Source organism: Tamandua tetradactyla, chromosome 26, assembly GCF_023851605.1.
Source record: "Tamandua tetradactyla isolate mTamTet1 chromosome 26, mTamTet1.pri, whole genome shotgun sequence".
NCBI classification, from domain to species: domain Eukaryota; kingdom Metazoa; phylum Chordata; class Mammalia; order Pilosa; family Myrmecophagidae; genus Tamandua; species Tamandua tetradactyla.
In genome coordinates this window covers 29,663,142-29,682,350 of record NC_135352.1, presented here as the reverse complement: position 1 = coordinate 29,682,350, position 19,209 = coordinate 29,663,142, and the positions used below count along the sequence as shown (strand labels likewise).

At 42.2% G+C, this 19,209-nt stretch overlaps 3 protein-coding genes across 5 annotated transcripts in view; 1 reads left to right on the top strand and 2 right to left on the bottom strand.

Moving 5' to 3' along the window:
• WWC2 (WW and C2 domain containing 2) overlaps nucleotides 1–14,729 on the top strand; it is a 298,652-nt gene extending 283,923 nt beyond the window's left edge. For 2 of the 3 annotated variants that reach the window (XM_077144655.1, XM_077144656.1), the window contains 2 exons: nucleotides 5,204–5,331; nucleotides 8,748–14,729. In XM_077144655.1, the coding sequence (XP_077000770.1) occupies nucleotides 5,204–5,331; nucleotides 8,748–8,814 (195 nt within the window). In that variant the 3' untranslated portion in view covers nucleotides 8,815–14,729. The remainder of the gene's footprint in view (nucleotides 1–5,203; nucleotides 5,332–8,747) is intronic. The other variant, XM_077144654.1, reaches the window with a different exon arrangement.
• CLDN22 (claudin 22) lies at nucleotides 11,434–13,443 on the bottom strand. The gene has a single exon (XM_077144657.1). The coding sequence runs from the start codon at nucleotides 13,372–13,374 to the stop codon at nucleotides 12,712–12,714; it is 663 nt and encodes a 220-aa protein (XP_077000772.1). The 5' UTR covers nucleotides 13,375–13,443; the 3' UTR covers nucleotides 11,434–12,711.
• A 190-nt stretch (nucleotides 14,730–14,919) lies between the features above and the next one.
• Nucleotides 14,920–15,582, bottom strand: LOC143669708 (claudin-24-like). Its single transcript, XM_077144304.1, has one exon. The coding sequence runs from the start codon at nucleotides 15,580–15,582 to the stop codon at nucleotides 14,920–14,922; it is 663 nt and encodes a 220-aa protein (XP_077000419.1).
• Between the last annotated feature and the right edge of the window lie 3,627 nt (nucleotides 15,583–19,209).

Here is a 19,209-nt window from a genome sequence, read left to right as displayed (position 1 = left end):
TGAAATATCTTTTCCCAACCTTTCACTTTCTACCTATGTTTTTCTCTGGATCTAAGATGTGTTTCCTGTAGACAGCATATAGAAGGATCCTGTTTTTTAATCCATTCTGCCAGTCTATGTCTTTTGATTGGGGAAATCAGTCCATTAACATTTAGAGTTATTACTGTTTGGATAATATTTTCCTCTACCATTTTGCCTTTTGTATTATATATATCATATCTGACTTTCCTTCTTTCTACACTTTTCTCCATGCCTCTCTCTTCTGTCTTTTTGTATCTGACTCTAGTGCTTCCTTTAGTATTTCTTGCAGAGCTGGTCTCTTGGTCACAAATTCTCTCAGTGACTTTTTGTCTGAGAATGTTTTAATTTCTCCCTCATTTTTGAAGGACAATTTTGCTGGATATAGGAGTCTTGACTGGCAGTTTTTCTCTTTTAGTAACTTAAATATATCATCCCACTGTCTTCTAGCTTCCATGGTTTCTGCTGAGAAATCTACACATACTTATTGGGTTTCCCTTGTATGTGATGGATTGCTTCTCTCTCGCTGCTTTCAAGATCCTCTCTTTCTCTTTGACCTCTGACATTCTAACTAGTAAGTGTCTTGGGGAACGCCTATTTGTGTCTAATCTCTTTGGGGTGCGCTGCACTTCTTGGATCTGTAATTTTAGGTCTTTCATAAGAGTTGGGAAATTTTCAGTGACAATTTCTTCCATTAGTTTTTCTCCTCCTTTTCCCTTCTCTTCTCCTTCTGGGACACCCACTACACGTATATTTGTACGGTTCACATTGTCTTTGAGTTTCCTGATACCTTGTTCAAAGTTTTCCATTCTTTTCCGGATAGTTTCTGTTTCTTTTTGGAATTCAGATGTTTCATCCTCCAAATCACTAATTCTATCTTCTGTCTCTTTAAATCTGTCATTGTAGGTATCCATTGTTTTTTCCATCTTTTCTACTTTTATCTTTCACTTCCATAAGTTCTGTGATTTGTTTTTTCAGTTTTTTTTATTTCTTCTTTATGTTCAGCCCATGTCTTCTTCATGTCCTCCCTCAATTTATCGATTTCGTTTTTGAAGAGGTTTTCCATTTCTGTTCATATATTCAGCATTAGTTGTTTCAGCTCCTGTATCTCATTTGAACTATTGGTTTGTTCGTTTGACTGGGCCATATGTTCAATTTTCTGAGCGTGATCCGTTATCTTCTGCTGGCGTCTGGGCATTTAGTCAGATTTCCCTGGGTGTTCGACCCCACAGGTTGAAAGATTTTTCTGTGCAATCTCTGGGTTCTGTTTTTCTTATCCTGCCCAGTAGGTGGCGCTCGTGGCACACGTTTGTCTACGGGTTCCACCAGTGAAAGTTGCTGTGGGTCCTTTAACTCTGTAAAATTCTCGCCGTAGGGGAGGTTCGGCAGCCGAAGCGTCTTGGAAGAGTGCCAGCCGGCCTGGGGTTCCGAATACGGGGAGGGTCGCCAGCCGCCGCAGCACGGGAGAGCGTCCGGCCCAATTAGCTAGTCGGCCCGGGGCGCCAAGCGTGGCGGGAGGGCGCCAGCTGTCGCAGCCCGGGAGAGTGCACTGTTCCCAGCCGGACGGGGGAGTCACGTGTTTGGAAGAGACCCCCGGACACTGTTCTCCACAGTCTGGGGATTTCCGACCCAACTCTCTCAGTTGGTCCGGGGGCCTCGCGTGGTGGGGGCACCAGCCGCCGCGGCCTAAGGGGACCGCCTGTCCAATTCTACCAGCTGGCCTGGGAAGGTGGAAGGGAGGGACTCCGGTCGCTTGCCATCCCACCCAGGAAAGCCCGTGCCCCTTGGTGATCTCACTGGAGCTGGTTCTCCCAGATAGTCAGCCATTCCAGGATGGGGTACGCCGTCCCTTTGATCTCCCTCGTGGCTCCGGGAGCTGCTCTGTATTATCTCCACTCCCCCAGTAGCTGTTCTGGAGGAGGAAAGGTGAGGGTGGCAAGGCTGTCGAGGCTGGTGGCGGAGGAGCCGGTGAAGGCGGAAGAGGGAAGAGGAGGGCGGGCGGGTTCGCTGCTGTGGGGCCGGCGGACAAAAGAGGGGAGAGGAGGGCCGGCGGGTCCGCTGCTGTGGGGCGTGGGCGTCGCGCGGCGGGCCGGCGGACAAAAGAGGGGAGAGGAGGGCGGGCGGGTCCGCTGCTGCGGGGCGTGGGCGCCGCGCGGCGGGCCGGCGGACAAAAGAGGGGAGAGGAGAGCGGGCGGGTCCCTAAGTGTACAAATTTAAAAACGTCTTTGCATGAGGAAGAACAAAGGAATGTCAGTACTGCAGGGTGTTGAAAATAGATGGTAATTCATATTTTAAAACCTTAACCTATATGTGAGACCAAAGCAAAAAATGTTTATTTAATACAAAATTTATATTTTGACTAGTGCATTTCCTAATATAACTTATGTGGACAGCTTAATTGAATACCATAAGTACATGGAACCTTGAGTAGGGCATGAGATTTTGTAGGTTTGTCCAGAGTGATGCCCTGATAAATTCCAGCGTGATTTGAACACTGAAAAACAAGTATTTGCAAAGTCCTTTTGGGTAATGGCGAGAGAGGGACAAAATTCAACTTCCCCAAGTGGAGAATTCCTGATATTCTCACAAGCAGTAGGGACAACCAAAGCAATAGGCTGAGCCCTCAATCTTGGGGTTTTTCATATGAAACTTAACCCCGAAAAAGATAGGCTAAGCCTACTCAAAATTATGCCTAAGAGTCACCCGCAGAGAACCTCTTTTGTTGCTCAGATGTGGCCTCTCTCTCTCAGGCAACACAAGAAGCAAACTCATTGCCCTCCTCCTCTCTACTTGGGACACGACTCCCACAGGTGTGGACCTTCCTGGCAACATGAGACAGAATGAGCTGCGACTCAGCACCAAGGGATTGAGAAAACCTTCTCAACCAAAAGGGGGAAGAGCAAAATGAGACAAAATAAGGTGTCAATGGCTGAGAGATTCCAAACAGAGTCGAGAGGTTATCCTGGAGGTTATTCTTCGGTATTGTATAGATATCACCTTTTTAGTTAAGGTGTAATGGAGAGGCTGGAGGGAAGTGCCTGAAAATGTAGAGCTGTGTTCCAGGAGCCATGTTTCTTGAAGATGATTGTATAATGATATAGCTTTCACTGTGTGACTGTGATTGTGAAAACCTTGTGTCTGGTGCTCCTTTTTTCTACCTTATCAACAGATGGGTAAAATATATGGGTTAAAAATAAATAAATAATAGAGGGAACAAATGTTAAACCAGGTTGAAATGCTGGTGATCGGTGAGGGGGAAGGGGGAGGGGGTATGGTATGTATGAATTCTTTTTTCTTTTTATTTCTTTTTCTGGATTGATGCAAATGTTCTGAGAGGTGGTATAGTGATGAATATACAACTATGTGATGATAATGTGAGTTATTGTTTATATACCAAGAATGGAATGATCATATGATAAGAATGTTCTTGTTTATATGTTCTTATGTTCAAAAAAATTTAAAAGAAGGAATGAAGTTCTGAAATCTGTGAGAACATGGATGAACTGAGAAGACATCATGTTGAGTATGATAAGCCGGACAGAAAAGGACAAGTATTGTATGCTCTCGCCAAATATGAAATAATTAATAAATTATTTAAATAAAATAAATAAGCAAATTTCTTTTTCTCTGTGGCTTTCCCTTTCTGTCTGAATTTCATTCTACTTATCAAAGACCCATCCTGATTGGGTTGGATCATACCTTAACTGAAGTACCACGTCAAAAGATCCTTCTTACAATGGGTTCACACACATAGGATTGGATTAAGTTTAAGAGCATGTTTTTCTGGGGTACATAGCTACAAACCACAAGAGAGGGGGTATATGGGAACTCTGTATTTTACATGATTTTTCTTTAAATCTACAACTTCTCTATTTTAAAAGTTAGATTAAAAAATATTGCGGTGAAAAGGTTAGATAACCCGGAAAATGTTTATACAATATTGGGGGATTGTTTGCATGTTTTTTAAGAATGTATTAATTATATGTTCATTTGAAATTATTAAACAATATGTTGCCTTTGGTTTTCTTAAGCACTAGACTTCATTTGTCTTGTACACTCCTATTTCCTTACTTACTAGTACAGTGCCTGGCATATAGTAAAAATAACAGGAAAATCTAAACATTGAAATAGTGAATTTATTGATGTGCCAAACACTGTTCTGAGTGCTTTACATATATATTAAGTTATTTAAATGTTCCAGCAACCTTTTGAAGTAAATATTAGGTTTTTTTTCACAAATGAAGAAACTTAGACACAGAGGCCAAGCAACTTAACAAATTCACAAAGCTGGCAAGTGAAAGAGATGAAATTGGAGCCTCGGCAATAGTGTTCCAGATTTTGCACTGTTAATTCACCAACTTATACTGTTTCCTTAGAAGGCAGCCAATATAGTATGTGCTATTTGATTTTTATTTTTAAAATGTGTTCATGCAGGCTACCCAAATACCCATCAACAAGTAACCGGTACTAAATTGTGATGAAGTCCCACAGTGGAATATAAGTGATAATAAGGAGTTTCAACCACACGCAATAATGTGGATGAATCGCTTTATATAATGTTGAGCAAATAAAGTCAGACCTTAAATAGCACTCCCTGTGATTCCATTCATGTAAAGAACAGAAGTGGGCAAAAATGTTCTACGCTGTAAGAAATCAGAATGTTGGTAAGCCTTGGAGGTAGTGCCAGAGGTGCCAGGGGCTGCTCTGGGAACATCAGCAGGATGCTGGTTACATGGGTGTGTTCAGTTCATGAAAGTTCTTTGAGCTGTACGTGTATGTGTTCACCTTTTTGGTATGTATATATTACTTCAGTAGCCTGCTTTTAAAATGGATGATTAAAAAAATGATTGAAGTGATGATTAAAGGTTGAAAGGATATTTGTCAAAATGTTAACCATAGGTGTTTCTTGGGAACAGCGCTATGAAGTTTTCAGTTTCTTTCTTGAGTGTTCTGAGGTTTTCCAGATGGGATGAAGTGTAATAACATGATTAAGCTGAACCTACCTCTGAACCAGGGGCTGCGCTGACTCAGCCTGGGTTGAAGTATCGAGGGCTGGCTCTGATGGGGTGGGAAGGACGCCCACCTCATTGCCCAGGAGGACGCCCCCCTGGCTTCAGCACACAATTTTTTAAGCCTTGTGATGTGTCTTGATGTCTTGTTTTTTGTTTTTGCTTTCCTTTGCCAGGCTGAACAGTCAAAAGAAGAACAGAAGCAGGGTCTGAATGCTGAGAAGCTGATGAGGCAAGTCTCAAAGGACGTGTGTCGGCTTCGGGAGCAGAGCCGGAAGGTGCCTCGGCAGGTGCAGTCCTTCAGGTAAGCTTCCCCTTGCCCCCCCCCTCCCCCCCAGCAACTGAGTGACCTCGTGTGGTTGGACTTATGCAGGCGCCTACCTCTTAGCTGGTGGAAGGTAATATTAAGAGCTGATACACCGGCTCCCCAGTTTGCATTTGATTTCCTCCTCCTTAAGGTTACGTACTCCACTGGTAGCTGCTCCAGTGTGAGTGAAGCCTTGCTTACAGCCTGTTCCTCAAGAACCCAGGGTGTCCTCAGCTCTCAGCAGCAGTCCCCACATCTCATTGGGAAGTCTTGGCACTAAATACAAAAAGGTGCAGAAAAACCATGTGCCCTTGGGGTATTGTTCACTCATTTGACACACATTCTTCGGGCGCCCCCATAAGCCGTGCACCCTGTAAGCCCCATGGCATGGAGACAAAGAGCAAGTCCATCCTGCTTTTGTGGAGGAGAAGCCAGCAGAGAGCACACCATTGCAGTGCCACGCCAAGACGGCTTAGGTGAAGGTGTGTGCGGGGCCGGTGGGAACTTAGAGGAGGAATCTCGCTCTGTGTGGGGTGCCAGGGGCTGCACACACTGGTAGGAAAAGACTTAGTAGTGAAAAGGCGTAGAGGTAGCGTTTGAAGGGCAGGAAAGAGTTTCCAAGGCACTAGGAGAGGGAGGTTTGAGAAGGGTGTTGGGGCAGGAGGACAAGCTTGTGCGAAGGCTCAGAGCCCCAAAGCTCAGTGTATGCTGGAGGCTGCCAGCAGCTGAAACCGTTGGGCAGATTTAGACTCAGTCTGCAAAAGGCCCGCCTGCTGTGCCACCGGTTTAGAGCTTCGGTTTCACAGTTCGGTCCTTAACTTTGGTGAGCGAGTCAGCAGGAGTCTCCATGCCAAAACTAAGCAATGGGGACAGGTGGTTTTGTGGGAGCAGACAGGGGCATTGTGGAGAGTGGGCTAGCAGAGAAGCGGGTGAGGGAGAAGCCAGTTAGGTGAAGAGTGTGTGAACCCAGGCAGGACAGGGGATCAAGGGGTGGCGGTTACTGGTGAAGTGCTGCCTTGTGGCACCGGTCATCAAGCTCGAGAATGCTGGAAGGAGGAACAGGTCTGGAGTGAGGAGATTGAGTTCCACTTTTGAATATATCAGGTCAGCATTTCCAGTTGGACATCCAGGTAACTATGACCAGCAGACAGTGGAAATAAAAATCTAAAGCCAGTGTTAAAGGTCAGGATAGGAGATGCCATTTGGAAGTCTTCATCTTAGCTGTGGTGTTTGCATCAATGGGTGTGGGTCAGACCTTCCAGCACATGTGAAAAGAAGGCAAGAGAGGAGGCTGGTGAACACCAGCCAGCGAGGAGCTGGCAGCGAAAGGGAGCTAAGCAAGAAGTGCCTGAGAGGTGGCCCTGAGCTGGGGGTGGGGACGGGAGATGTGAACAGCAGCCCACCCCGACCTCAGACAGGGGGGCCAGGAGGCTGTTGCTAATTATACCAGGGGCAGTTCCAGGCACACGAGAGGATGAAAGCCAGGTTGTACAGGATCTTTTTTTCTTTTTCTTTTTTTTTTTTTTTCACATGGGCAGGCTCTGGGTTTCAAACTGGGTCTCTGGCATGGCAGGTGAGAACTCTGCCTGCTGAGCACCGTGGCCCATCCTGTATTGGATTTTGAGGCAGTAAATCTTGAGGAAGAAAGAAGCTGGGCCATTAGCTTAAATGAGAGTAGAATGATAGAATCTTAATTTTGTTTTAGTGTATTTCATTTGGTTGGTTTGGGTTTTGTGTGTGTGTGTGTGTGTGTGTGTGTGTGTGTGTGTGTGTTTTGCCTAGAGGGATCTTTAGAAAGCTTTGAGGCTTAGGTGGAGTAAGCCGGAGGAGAGGGAGTGATTTGAAGTGTGGGGAAAGCAGGGTAAATGATGGAGCAGGTGTGGTTGGGAAGGGATAGGGTTTGGTGCCGGATGGGGGATGAAGCCAGAGGGAGAAGTTAGGGATCATTGCTGTCCTGATGAAATCCAGAAGCAGAGAAAGGCTGAGGTATAATGGAATTATAGCCCTTTATTTTTACATGACAAAGTAAAGAGTTACATTTTTTTTGCCTCTATTCTGCTAAAGAATCATTCTTGTAGCTTTATGGGAATGCTGCCTCTGGGTTTTTAGAACTGTAGGGTGGCAGGAGGCGTCTTTTCAGGCCCGAGGTGCTGTGATCACTTTGAAGAGTTACCAGTGTTGTCCAACGTGGGAAGTCATACACCTCCCCATCGTTAAAACCTAAAATAGAACTCATTAATGTCCCCAGCTCCCCTTAAGAGATAAACCCATTCATATCATGGGGCACATGATAAGAGTGAGGTCGACCAGGTGTGTGGTGGCACCTGCTGAGGAGGCTGCCTGGCTGCTGACACATGGGGTGGGGCAGGTCTGGGCACAGCTGTTCTCCAGCTGCTCGTTTCACATGCAACTAAGAGCACAGTGTTCCCATATCTCTTGTCTTCTCAAGGGAAATAGAAATCAAGAATTTGATCTGGAATATGTCACATGTAAACACTGGCAACTAATTCTGGTATTTAAAAGCACCACATGAGCCAGAAAAAACAATGTTCAAGGCAAGGTCCCCATTTTTCAACTCTGTCTTAAGGCCTGCACTGACCTCATACCCACCCTCTCTTGCCTTTTTTCATTCTTATTTTTCTTTCTTGTGGAATTGAACAAATTGAAAGGTTACCACACCATGCAAATAACTCTCATTTCAATTTCCACGTTTTTTTCACTTGTCCTTTTCTTCTCTTTCACTTCATCTTCAGACCATGTGCAGAAACCTTCAGTAAATGTGTGTTGATTGCACACTGTGTGAATATGTGGAAAAGTAATAAATGTACTGTTCCTGTCTTTGAGGATGCAGTCATAATAATCCTTCTTGGCACACCCCTAATGCTCTGCCAACCCATCGCCCCCTTTCTTTCCCTTCTCTCTTTCAGGTGGTTTCTCTTTAGCTCTGCTTTGGGATTCAGGACAGTTTTTTACCTTTAGTTCCCTCCTCTCACTTTATAGGAGCTACGGGGTCACCCACAGCTTGTTCTTACCTTACCTTATGATTTTAGAGAATTTTCCTGGTCTCATGTGCCTTTCTAGAGGTGCTAAGAAGTTTTCATGTAGGATCTTGGTCATTTTGAATCCTCTGCTACCTGGTTTAGAAACCTTCATACCTCAACTTACCTTGGATATCGTGGACCTTAACTGGCCTGATATGTAGGTAATTTACCATAAAGCAGAGCTGCTGTTTCCCTTTATAGCCTTTCTTGAAAAGGCAAAAACAATCTTGATTTTAAATGGAGTGCCACAGAGGAAAAGATCTCAGGTCCAGGCTTGTTGAGACACCGCTGCAGTTCTTAGGGACTATTGTAATGGCCACAGTATTTCAACCTTGTATTTGAGTTGGTTTTCTTTTTCACCCCCAACTCCAGGGAGAAGATTGCTTACTTCACCAGAGCAAAGATAACCATCCCATCCCTGCCTGCTGATGATGTATAATTACATCGGTTAAGGAATTATTTTCTTTTCACCTGTTCACTTTCTTAGGGAGGGTGAAAGAGTGAATGTTTTTGCTTTGTTGTAACATAACTGTCAACTCTTAAAGAGCTTTTATTTCATGTCAGATCTTCAATGTGTTAGTTTGTAAAATACCTTGGATGTAATTTCTTATATGTTTAAAAGAGAAAAAAAAATCAGATAACCAAAATGGAATAATCTGGTGCACAAATGTACAGTATGTGCATATTGCCCATGGGCTGTATTTTGTAGATGTAGAATAGTGGCAGCATCCAGTGAGCATCCTATCAAACTAACTGTTGAGGAGTAGATTGGTTTAGCAGAAGGTGGTTTTTACTTTTCCTTTGCTTTCTCATGAGTAGACTGTGAAAACGGCAGCAGGGCCATGTGATATATCTGTACCATAGTGCAGCTGAAAGGTTTGAAGTTAAACCTGAGTATAAGCTTCAGTTCAGAGTTCCAAGTCCACCTGAAACAGGTGCTGTGTTCATTTCTACAACCGATATTGGAACACTTTGTTTCCTTAAAACAATTTCCTTTTTGTCCTTTTATATTTGTCTAAAGAAAACAAAAAAAAAACATAAATATCGAGTACAGGAGCACAGAAATGCAAAGTAGAGGAACTTCTGGCTACACTTAAGATCTTGGTGACTTACTACATTGAGTTGGGGAGATTAAAGGAGAAAAAAATTACCCTAAAATTTCTTTAGCACTAAAAGTCATCAGATGAGCAGCTTCTTTTAACTCAACTTGAAATTTTGTAGTTGTTCAAATGTGAGTTTCTGCTTTGCAGCAATCATCCTTTGTCCCAGAATGAGATGGTGCCAAACAGAAGCATGTTGGGGTTCCAGTTCTAAGGACAGAGTTCTGGTGAGGTGGAGGGACATGCATTGGCACTCTTTGGTGAAACCAGGAACAGGGGAGGATACATCTCAGCAAAATCAAAGTTGCCAAAATTAAGAAAATACCGTATCAAACAGATTTCTGATATTTACTAGAAATTACTTTGCTGCTCTCATTTTTTTACAGGATTTATCTAACTAACATTTATGGAAAAGATTGGCAGGTAAAAGGAAGAGTGTGCCAGGGAGGGTGGGGCGGATGGGGCACTCTTTTTGACATATAGGCTAAATAATTTGTTCTTTAAAGAAAAAAAATGTACTATCCTAAATGAACAAAGTTAGAGATTACAACTAACTGTGAAGTGTCCTCTAGTTAAGAATTTTAGCTCTCCCAACCAAGACATTTCTTAAAAGAAACAAATCCTCAGTGTAGCTCTGCCAAGCATAAAGGCTTTTAAAATAAATATTTTTAAAGTAGTTTAAGGTATGTTTTATTACTCCTTACTATTGGAAGAAGCAATTTCTGATAGCTATTTTGTACAGCAAACTATATGAGTTTTGTTTTGTTTTTTTTTTTTTGGAAATACAAAAATCATTGTAAAGGAATAGGCCACTTAAAGAAAAAAAAAGTTCTGTCTTAAGCTAGAATCCTCCCTAGCAAGAATTTTTATTTTCTTGCAAAGTAAGTATACGTATTTTTGGAGAGTTCATTCTATCAGAATCAAAACTCAAATTGAGCAATTTCTGAGTCTAGAACTTGGGTTAATGAAGACCATGAGCATATTTTTTCATAAGTGTCCCACTTATGTGCACATTTCTTTGAAGATACAACTGGACATGACAACACTTTGAACAGAAACCAGTCTAATGAATTGATTGGGTGCGGTCTTTCATGATGGCCCAATTCATTTCTTTTATATGACAAAGGAAAACTAAAAAGGAATACCATTCATCCTTGGCAAGGTCAAATGTGAAAGACAGAGGTTTCAAAGTTTATTTAATGTAGAGTTAAATGAAGGCCAGCTGTTTTCAGCTTCTTAGTTTGACCATGAAAATGTTTATAAAGTTATGTGTAGTTGTACCGTACGATTTTATTTTCTTCATTTATTTATTTACGGTCTTATTTATGTTCTGTTTAATATATAGTTTGGACCATTTTAAATGTTGACAGAGAAGAGGCTATATTGGAATATTTGCAGCTTTATGAATTTTCATCAGATTAGCTGTTATCTTTTTGTAACACAAGAAGTTTCAGACGAGTATTAAAGAATAAAATCTGTCTCAGGCTCATAGTTAACAGTTGTGATCAAGATTCTTTTGGTTTTATAAATTTGCTCATTTCTAACATGAGAGACAAACTAATTTTAATATAATCGTTTTTCTACACTTTTAAAAATCAGCAATAGTGTTATGTAATTATAGGCAGCTTTTAACAATGCTGACATGTTTGTACTAACCCAAATGATTCACAGTTACAGAACATTTTAATAACTTGATCACAAACCCATATGGACAAATAAGAATTTTAATATTATAAATACTATTTTAAAAAGGAATCTATTCTGCACAGGGTAAAAAGAATGAAATATTTAGTTCTCAAGTTTGAATTATCAGTATGTTATTACTGTATATTAGAATCTAAATGTTACAGGTACAAAAAGAATATTATTGCTAGCCAGATGAACAAATTTTAGCCGAATCTTTGTAGCATGCAAATCAAATAAATTTAAAATCTTTTTTTTTTTGTTATTGCTTTATATTGTATTAAATATCAAAAGCTCAGGACTGAACTAAATATTTAATCAGGTTACATCTGAACATGTTTCTGTTTTAATTTGTCTTGTTTGTAAAAGTATGCAAATATATCACATAGATTAACTTTGGTTTCTGCACTTTCCATGTGTTTGTGGTAGAAAAAAATTCAGTGTTTTTTTTTTAAACAAAGATACATATTGCCTAATAACTTTATTTCAGTGTCATTTATTGTTTACTCGGTTTCCCTGATTGGCCTGGACATGAGGGTTTATTTGAACCGTATACTGAACAAATTATAAAATCTTTCCTGAACAAGTCCCCCAAGCTAGCAGTTTATTGTGAATAGTTCTCGGTTGGATGGTACCACTGATAAAAAACGATTTTCACTGTATGAGTAAAAGGGCCCAGAATACACACTGTGTCATCACACTGCCTGAGCTGCCTGCACTCGGAGGTGCTCAGGGCAGCAGTCCCTGAAGGGGCAGCTCTCTGCCAACATAGCCTGGTCCTGGCCCCAATGCCCCCTGGGGCTGCTGCATGGCCACAGGCCAGTTATGGTGTTGGCATCAAATGCTCAGCATGGGGCACACAGAAAGCCATTTTGGTAGCAGATTTTACATGAATCTTCAAAAACACAAGATTGTCTTCCTCTGCTTCTGACATAATAAAGGAGGCACAAGTGAATGTGGCTGAATTTGGAAAGGACTTCATAGGAGCATTGAAGTCTTTGATTGAAAGGGAGATGATGTGTCTCACGTCTTTCCTTTTTCAAGATTTTAAAGAGCAGGCAATTTTTTCCCCATATAATCAGATGTCAAACATTTTAAATAAATATGCAGTGAGACTTAGCTTCATTGTAAAAGATTATCTTCACACTTGAAAGAAGTAAATGATTAGCAGTAAGATTTCCAATTACCAAAATGATTAATTTCTGCATGAATATCACCTGTAGAAACAATAAGTTCTAGTATCATGTCTTCTCTGCCAGTTTTGTGCAATCACTGAACCTATTTTAAAATTGAGAAAACTCATTCACAGTAGTGTGTATGATTATTAAGTCTTGATTGGTTTTGATCTCAAAGAAGAAGATAAAACTGGGTTACCCATCCTTAGAAAGAAATTAACAATTTAAGAGCTAATAGCCAGAGAGGGAAAATAAAAATGCATTTTAGGAAATTAAGAGCATAGTGAACCAGTGACTGTGTAGCAGGAAATAAATCCTACCAAATCCAGTGTTGAGTGAGCATCTCCTGAAGAGTAGATACCACTGACCCCTCCTGGCTTAGATGTTCAGGTTGGTGCTTTTCATCTCCAATTGTGGGTGGTGATCTTGCATTTCTGCCGCTGCATAGTGGCCCGAAGCTAGAGGAGCTTGGATTGTGCAGGCTGCACAGTGGAGCAGAGACCCTCCTAGCAGGAGAGAAAATCCAGCAGACCAGCCAACAAAGAGGGCTTCTCCAAACTCCCACCTGGGGACAATCTCTGGAATGGTCTCATCCCAAAACTCCTGAACCGTGATGTGGGCAACCCAGGACACTGGGACGAGAGCTATGACTCCCGATGCCCAGAGCAGGAGCCCTCCCAGGATCAGCAGTCGCCTCTTGAGAGCTTGCTGTCTCTCCCCGATCCTCAGGCAGTCCAGGCCAAACCCAGAGATGAGCAGGCCCAGAAGTCCAAGCCCATTTGACAGGAACATTAAAACCCTGGAGATCCTGAGCTCAGCAGGCAGAGCCAAGAAAGAATCGTAATCCTTGCACTGCCTCCCCACTTCCTCTTGAGTGACGCAGGTCTGCCAGAGGCCCATGGTCCAGTTCTCCATCTCATTTAACTCCAGGCTGAGGTTTTTCCACTGTGGCAGGTAGTTTGTAAGACAGGATAAGACCCATCCCAGCAAAGATAATGAGATTCCGGCCAACTGTGCCACAGTGGTAAATAGGAAAGCCATTAGAGAGTCCCGTGAGCTCAGCCAAGCAGGCTTCTGCCCTCCTGTTGCCGTGAGAAGTGTGACACTTGTGTTATCACTTGTGGAGCTCAGAAATGTTTTTTCATTGTGTATACAGGAGAATTCTTGCCAGAATTGCTATTGTTAGATTCCACGTTGAATAGGTTTCAGAAAAGGGCAGGGAAATAATGCTGCAGAGCAGTCATGCCTACGTGTGGCCAAGATCATGTTCCCGCCCTATGGGCTTGTTCTGTAGAAGCAGTTTGTCACTGAAATAAAAATTAAGCACTAATAATCCTCCATTCATTGTTAACGTATAAATCGCCTTCATGTAGTTTCCAGCCTTTCTAACAAATCAAAGAATTAAGAAGTCTAAATTCAAAATGTTTAATTGACGGTTTTGGTTCCACAGCCACTGCTTTATAGCTTACTACTTGCACCTGTCAGATTTTCATCTGGTATAGTTCTCACATTTCAGTGCGTATTTTGCGGTAATGTTGGGTGTTACCATTTTTTAAAACTTAGTTCAAGGGAAATATTTCTTAACCAAATAAATCAAGCTTAGAAATCTAGTACTTAAATCTGGGCCTATTTTTGTTTTTTAATCCCTTAGGCTATATATGCCAAGTAATGTAAAGCAAGACTGAACTAAACATCACATCTGTTTATCTACATGTCTTTCTTTCAAATTCATGCATGTGTGCCTAAACACTTTTTTTTGCCTTTGCTTAAATAAGCTTTCTGTGCTGTGGAAAAGCTAAATAGAACTTTGTGGGTTTCACTCAACATCTCTTTTCACCACTGAAGTATATATCCCCATGCTTGAAATTTTCATTTGAAGAAAAAGAAAGATTTCAGTAGGATAAATTACCTGTGAATGTCTGGGTATTTAAAATATTTAGGGTACTGTTTTTCTTTGATAGATACAAAGTTTTTAGGGAAGAGACTAGAGATCAGATTGGGTAGTATTTTGAATCTGAAAAGTATGACAAGGTACTGAATATCTTCAGTACCCTAAAACCCTGTCACAAAGGGTGCCTAGTAATTTCCTAAACAACCCACCTCTATTCAAAAAAGACAGAAGTGATTGCTGTGGAAATAACACTGGGATTGGCTTAACAAGTAGTTTTGCTAAAAGATTTCAGATTGTTAGTTTTTTCTTTAGGAAACAAAAATTAATTATTTGTCATTCCTAGCTATTAACAAGAAAAAATAAGCCTTCTAATATAAAATTTAGCACAGTAAAGCTTAAGACTAACAATATTGGACAACCACCACAACATTTTGATTTTAAAAACCAGATCAATATCTGGCAAAATCATTATATTGCCCCTATCAACATAATGCTTACCACAATAACTTTAATTATAACATCTCCTTTCATTCTTATTTCTCTAGATTGGGGAGGGAAAACGGGGTGGGCATAGTTAAAGAAAAACAGTTATTGAATGAGAAAACGCGAGCAGCACAGATTTAGTAATGTAATAAAGGTCCTTTTGTCATCAAAGTTAGTAGAAAAAGGCACATCACTCTGGCCTTATCAAAGTCTTACACTTGAGGATCTGCAGCTCCATTTTCCAGGTATGGACCCTGAGTTTGCATTTCTGCCACTGCATAGTGGCTCGAAGCTAGAGGAGCTTGGTTTGTGCAGGCTGCACAGTGGAGCAGAGACCCTCCTAGCAGGAGAGAAAATCCAGCAGACCAGCCAACAAAGAGGGCTTCTCCAAACTCCCACCTGGGGACAATCTCTGGAATGGTCTCATCCCAAAACTCCTGAATCGTGATGTGGGCAACCCAGGACACTGGGACGAGAGCTATGACTCCCGATGCCCAGAGCAGGAGCCCTCCCAGGATCAGCAGTCGCCTCTTGAGAGCTTGCTGTCTCTCCCCGATCCTCAGGCAGTCCAGGCCAAACCCAGAGATGAGCAGGCCCAGAAGTCCAAGCCCATTTGACAGGAACATTAAAACCCTGGAGATCCTGAGCTCAGCAGGCAGAGCCAAGAAAGAATCGTAATCCTTGCATTGCCTCCCCACTTCCTCTTGAGTGACGCAGGTCTGCCAGAGGCCCATGGTCCAGTTCTCCATCTCATTTAACTCGAGGTTGAGGTTTTTCCACTGTGGCAAGTAAGTTGTAATAATGGATAAAACCCATCCCAGCAAAGATAATAAAAGTCCAACCAGCTGCATTGCTATTCTAAAGACCAAAGCCATTGTAACAAATCTCAAAGCTTTTTGCCACCCCTATAGGACCTGCTGTCTTTTGTAGTTGAAAGGAGCATGACAGTCTTGGTTCTATGTTGCCCGGAATATAAGCTTTGGCCATTAACGCTTTGGGCACTCTGAAATGGTGTTTTTGTTCTTCTTGGATATAATGTTTCATGTAAAGGACGAAGGACTCTGTTAAAACTATGAGCTAGGCTTTCTGATAAGGATTTGATCTGTTAGCTTCCAATTTGCTTGGTAAAATTATATCCCCATTGCCTGATGATTATAAGTCTAAGGATGAACAAAGAGGGCTCTATGACCCCTCACCCTAAAATACAACAGAAATCTTTGTGCTTCAATATGGATTAATTAGATTTTAAGTGGTGATAAAAGGCCAGCTCTTTCTACACAGGACTTCATTGTAATAGCTAAATCTGAGATTTCAGGGATGTAAAACAAGGCCTTGTAAAGAAAGGTAGACTGTTTCTCTATAATCTTTAGTCTTCTCGAACTTCCTTAACCTACACAAGAGCTTGGCCCACATTCTTGCGTGTCACAGGGACTACTCAGTTGGAATTTGGCAGCAAAGTTTCTCTCAGAGATTCTTTTGAAAGGTAGAGGCTGATTCATTGGGTTAATTAAAATGAGAAGATCAGGGCTGAGTTCCAGAGGCACTACATGAAGAAGGGAGCACCCTGGGGAAACGGTCCAGATCCCACTCCATCTCACCTAAGAACTTGTGTAAAGCACGATTTTTTGGTGTCCAGAAAGGTCTTTTTTTTTTAACCCAGGGTCTTCGTTGTAGTTCAAGCCACGGAAGCAGAGCAGACCAGGCATCAAGACTCCTGCCAGTTCCAAGACAAAAGTCGCTTGTACAAAAGCAATAGCCACAATGGGGCTGACCTTTGAGGCATCATCTTGTATCTCTTTTGACTTAGACCACACCTGAGAGCATTCTTGGGTATGCTCTGACCCCTCAGTACACAGGGCTTCTCAGACCACGGGAAGAGCCACATTCTCCAAATTCCAAATCTGCTCTCCAAGATCCACACCAAAAGGGCAGGACCCAATGGACCGACAAGACATGCTGGTTCCTACAGTGGCGCCACTGCCCTCAAAGATTCCAACTTCGTCAAGCTGAACCGCTGCTCATCACATTTCAACAGTTGGGTGTAGTCTTGAATCAGGGATAACCTTTTGCAATGTTGCTAAACCAGAGCTCAGTGAGACAAAACCCCAGACCTGATGTAGTGTATCCAAATTAGCACAAGAGTTGGGTTAAAGGGGTGGTACTTTCTTTGGCAGTTTCCATCATTTGTATGTTTGAAAAAAGTTTGCTACCAGAATAATTCTTTCTTGATTTTTACAAATTTGCAGAATCCCATAGTATGTATTGAGGTCCTCGATGTCCTGAATAGAAAGTTGTTCCAGCTTACAAAAAAGGACCTATGAATTATGGTAAATTAGAGCTTTCCATCCTGGAGGCAGGTAGCCAGGATGATAAAAGTTAAACGTTATAGGGAGATGGTTCATGATATAGCATTGAAATGTGGTTTTTAGTGTTTTTTTTTTGGAGGGGAGGTGCGTTGTTCAGGAACAGAACCCAGGTCTCCCACATGAAAGGCGAGCATTCTACCACTGAACCACTGAAATGTTTTTTAGACATGGAATGGAAAAGACTGCTCTGAGAGAATGGGCTCTCCATCATGAAGGGATTTAAGCAGGGCTACCATGAAGGAATTCTCTGCTGTGGTGGGTGGGAATTGGATCTGGATAACTGCTGATATGGATTGAATTCTGTTCCGCGGCTTGGACATGTTCTTAGTGTTGGTCCACATTCTGGACGGTGTGGCCCAACTGAATCAGGTTGGACTTTATTCCAGATTGCTGGAGTCCTTTATCCTCAGAGCAAAAGAGGGAGAGGGAGGCCATGGAACCCAGAGGAGAAAGGAGAAGACACCGCCATGTGCATTGCCACATGACAGGAAAACCAAGGAACCCCAAAGATTGATACCAACCCAGGAGAAAGTAAGCTTCTAGCCTCTGAAAACATGAACCAACAAAGTCCATTTGTTAGGACAACCCAGTGTATGATATTCTGTTGGCAGCTAGGAAACTAAAACAACCTCTAAGCATCCTCCCAACTCATTTATTCTTTTAGCATTTAAAACATATTTTTTGTGCACTTCCTACATGCCAGGCAGGAAATGCTGAAGATACAATCAAGACAAATATGATTACAGTCCATGCCCCTGCCCTGTGGGGCTCACATTTGAGTGGAACGGAGCAATCACTAGAGGTTAATAAATCAGATAAGTCAAAGAAATAGAAGGAGCTGGGTGTGAGCTTGCAGGCAGAGGAAACACTAATGTCAGTGCCCTGAGGCAGGAGTCTGCTTGGTAGAGGAACTGGAAAACCCAAAGGCAGCCCATACTTGAGGATGGCTCCCAGGGCCACGTCTGAGTCCTTGGATTAGCTGCTGTGTCCATGTTGCTCCCAGAGAGGAGGGTGGGGGTGAAATTCAGTTAGAAAGTAAACATTGCCAATAAATTGTTCCTCATATAGAGAACCATGTTCTCTCTGTACAAGGAACATTAATCTCAAAAAAGTGTCTATCATAAGCAGAACTCAGAAGACCTGAAGATTACATTTAGGATACACTAAATTTAGGATACACTACATTTCACTACATTTAGGATACACTGAAGATCAGGTTGCCCAACTGTGCTGGTTTGAAAGGGTGTATGTCCCCTAGAAAAGCCATGTTTTAATCTAAATCCCATTTCGTGAAGGCAGAATAATCCCTATTCAATACTGTATTTTTGAAACTGTAATTAGATCATCTCCCTGGAGATGTGATTTAATCAAGACATGTCTCCACCCATTTGGGTGGGTCTTGATAAGTTTCTGGAGTCCTATAAAAGAGAAAACATTTTGGAGAATGAGAGATTCAGAGAGAGCAGAGAATGTTGTAGCACCACAAAGCAGAGAGTCCATGAGCCAGCAACCTTTGGAGATGAAGAAGGAAAACGCCTCCCTGGGAGTTTCATGAAACTGGAAGCCAGGAGAGAAAGCTAGCAGATGACGCCGTGTTCGCCATGTGCCTTTCCAGCTGAGAGAGAAACCCTGACTGTGTTTGCCATGTGCCTTCTCACTTGAGAGAGAAACCCTGAACTTCATTGGCTTTCTTGAACCAAGGTATCTTTCCCTGGATGGATGCCTTGGATTGGACATTTCTATAAACTTGTCTTAATTGGAACATTTTCTCGGCCTTAGAACTGTAAACTAGCTACTTATTAAATTCCTCTTTTTAAAAGCCATTCTGTTTCTGGTATATTGCATTCTGGCAGCTAGCAAACGAGAACACCAACCATCCCAATTTGCCACCTGTCCCGATTTGAGTACAGAAAGTCCCACATTCCTGGAAACCTGGCAGTCTAGGGCAAGGGTTGATACTGGCCTCTGTCATCTATGACTGTATAATAGGCTATCCCCAAACCTCGTGGCTTAAACCAATAATCATTTCTACTTCTTTGCACATAACTCTTCAGTGTGGGCAGGGCTCGGTAGGGACAGCTGCTCTCTCCTCCAAGTGGTGTCACTCAGGGCCATGCTCCTGAGGGCTGGCAGATC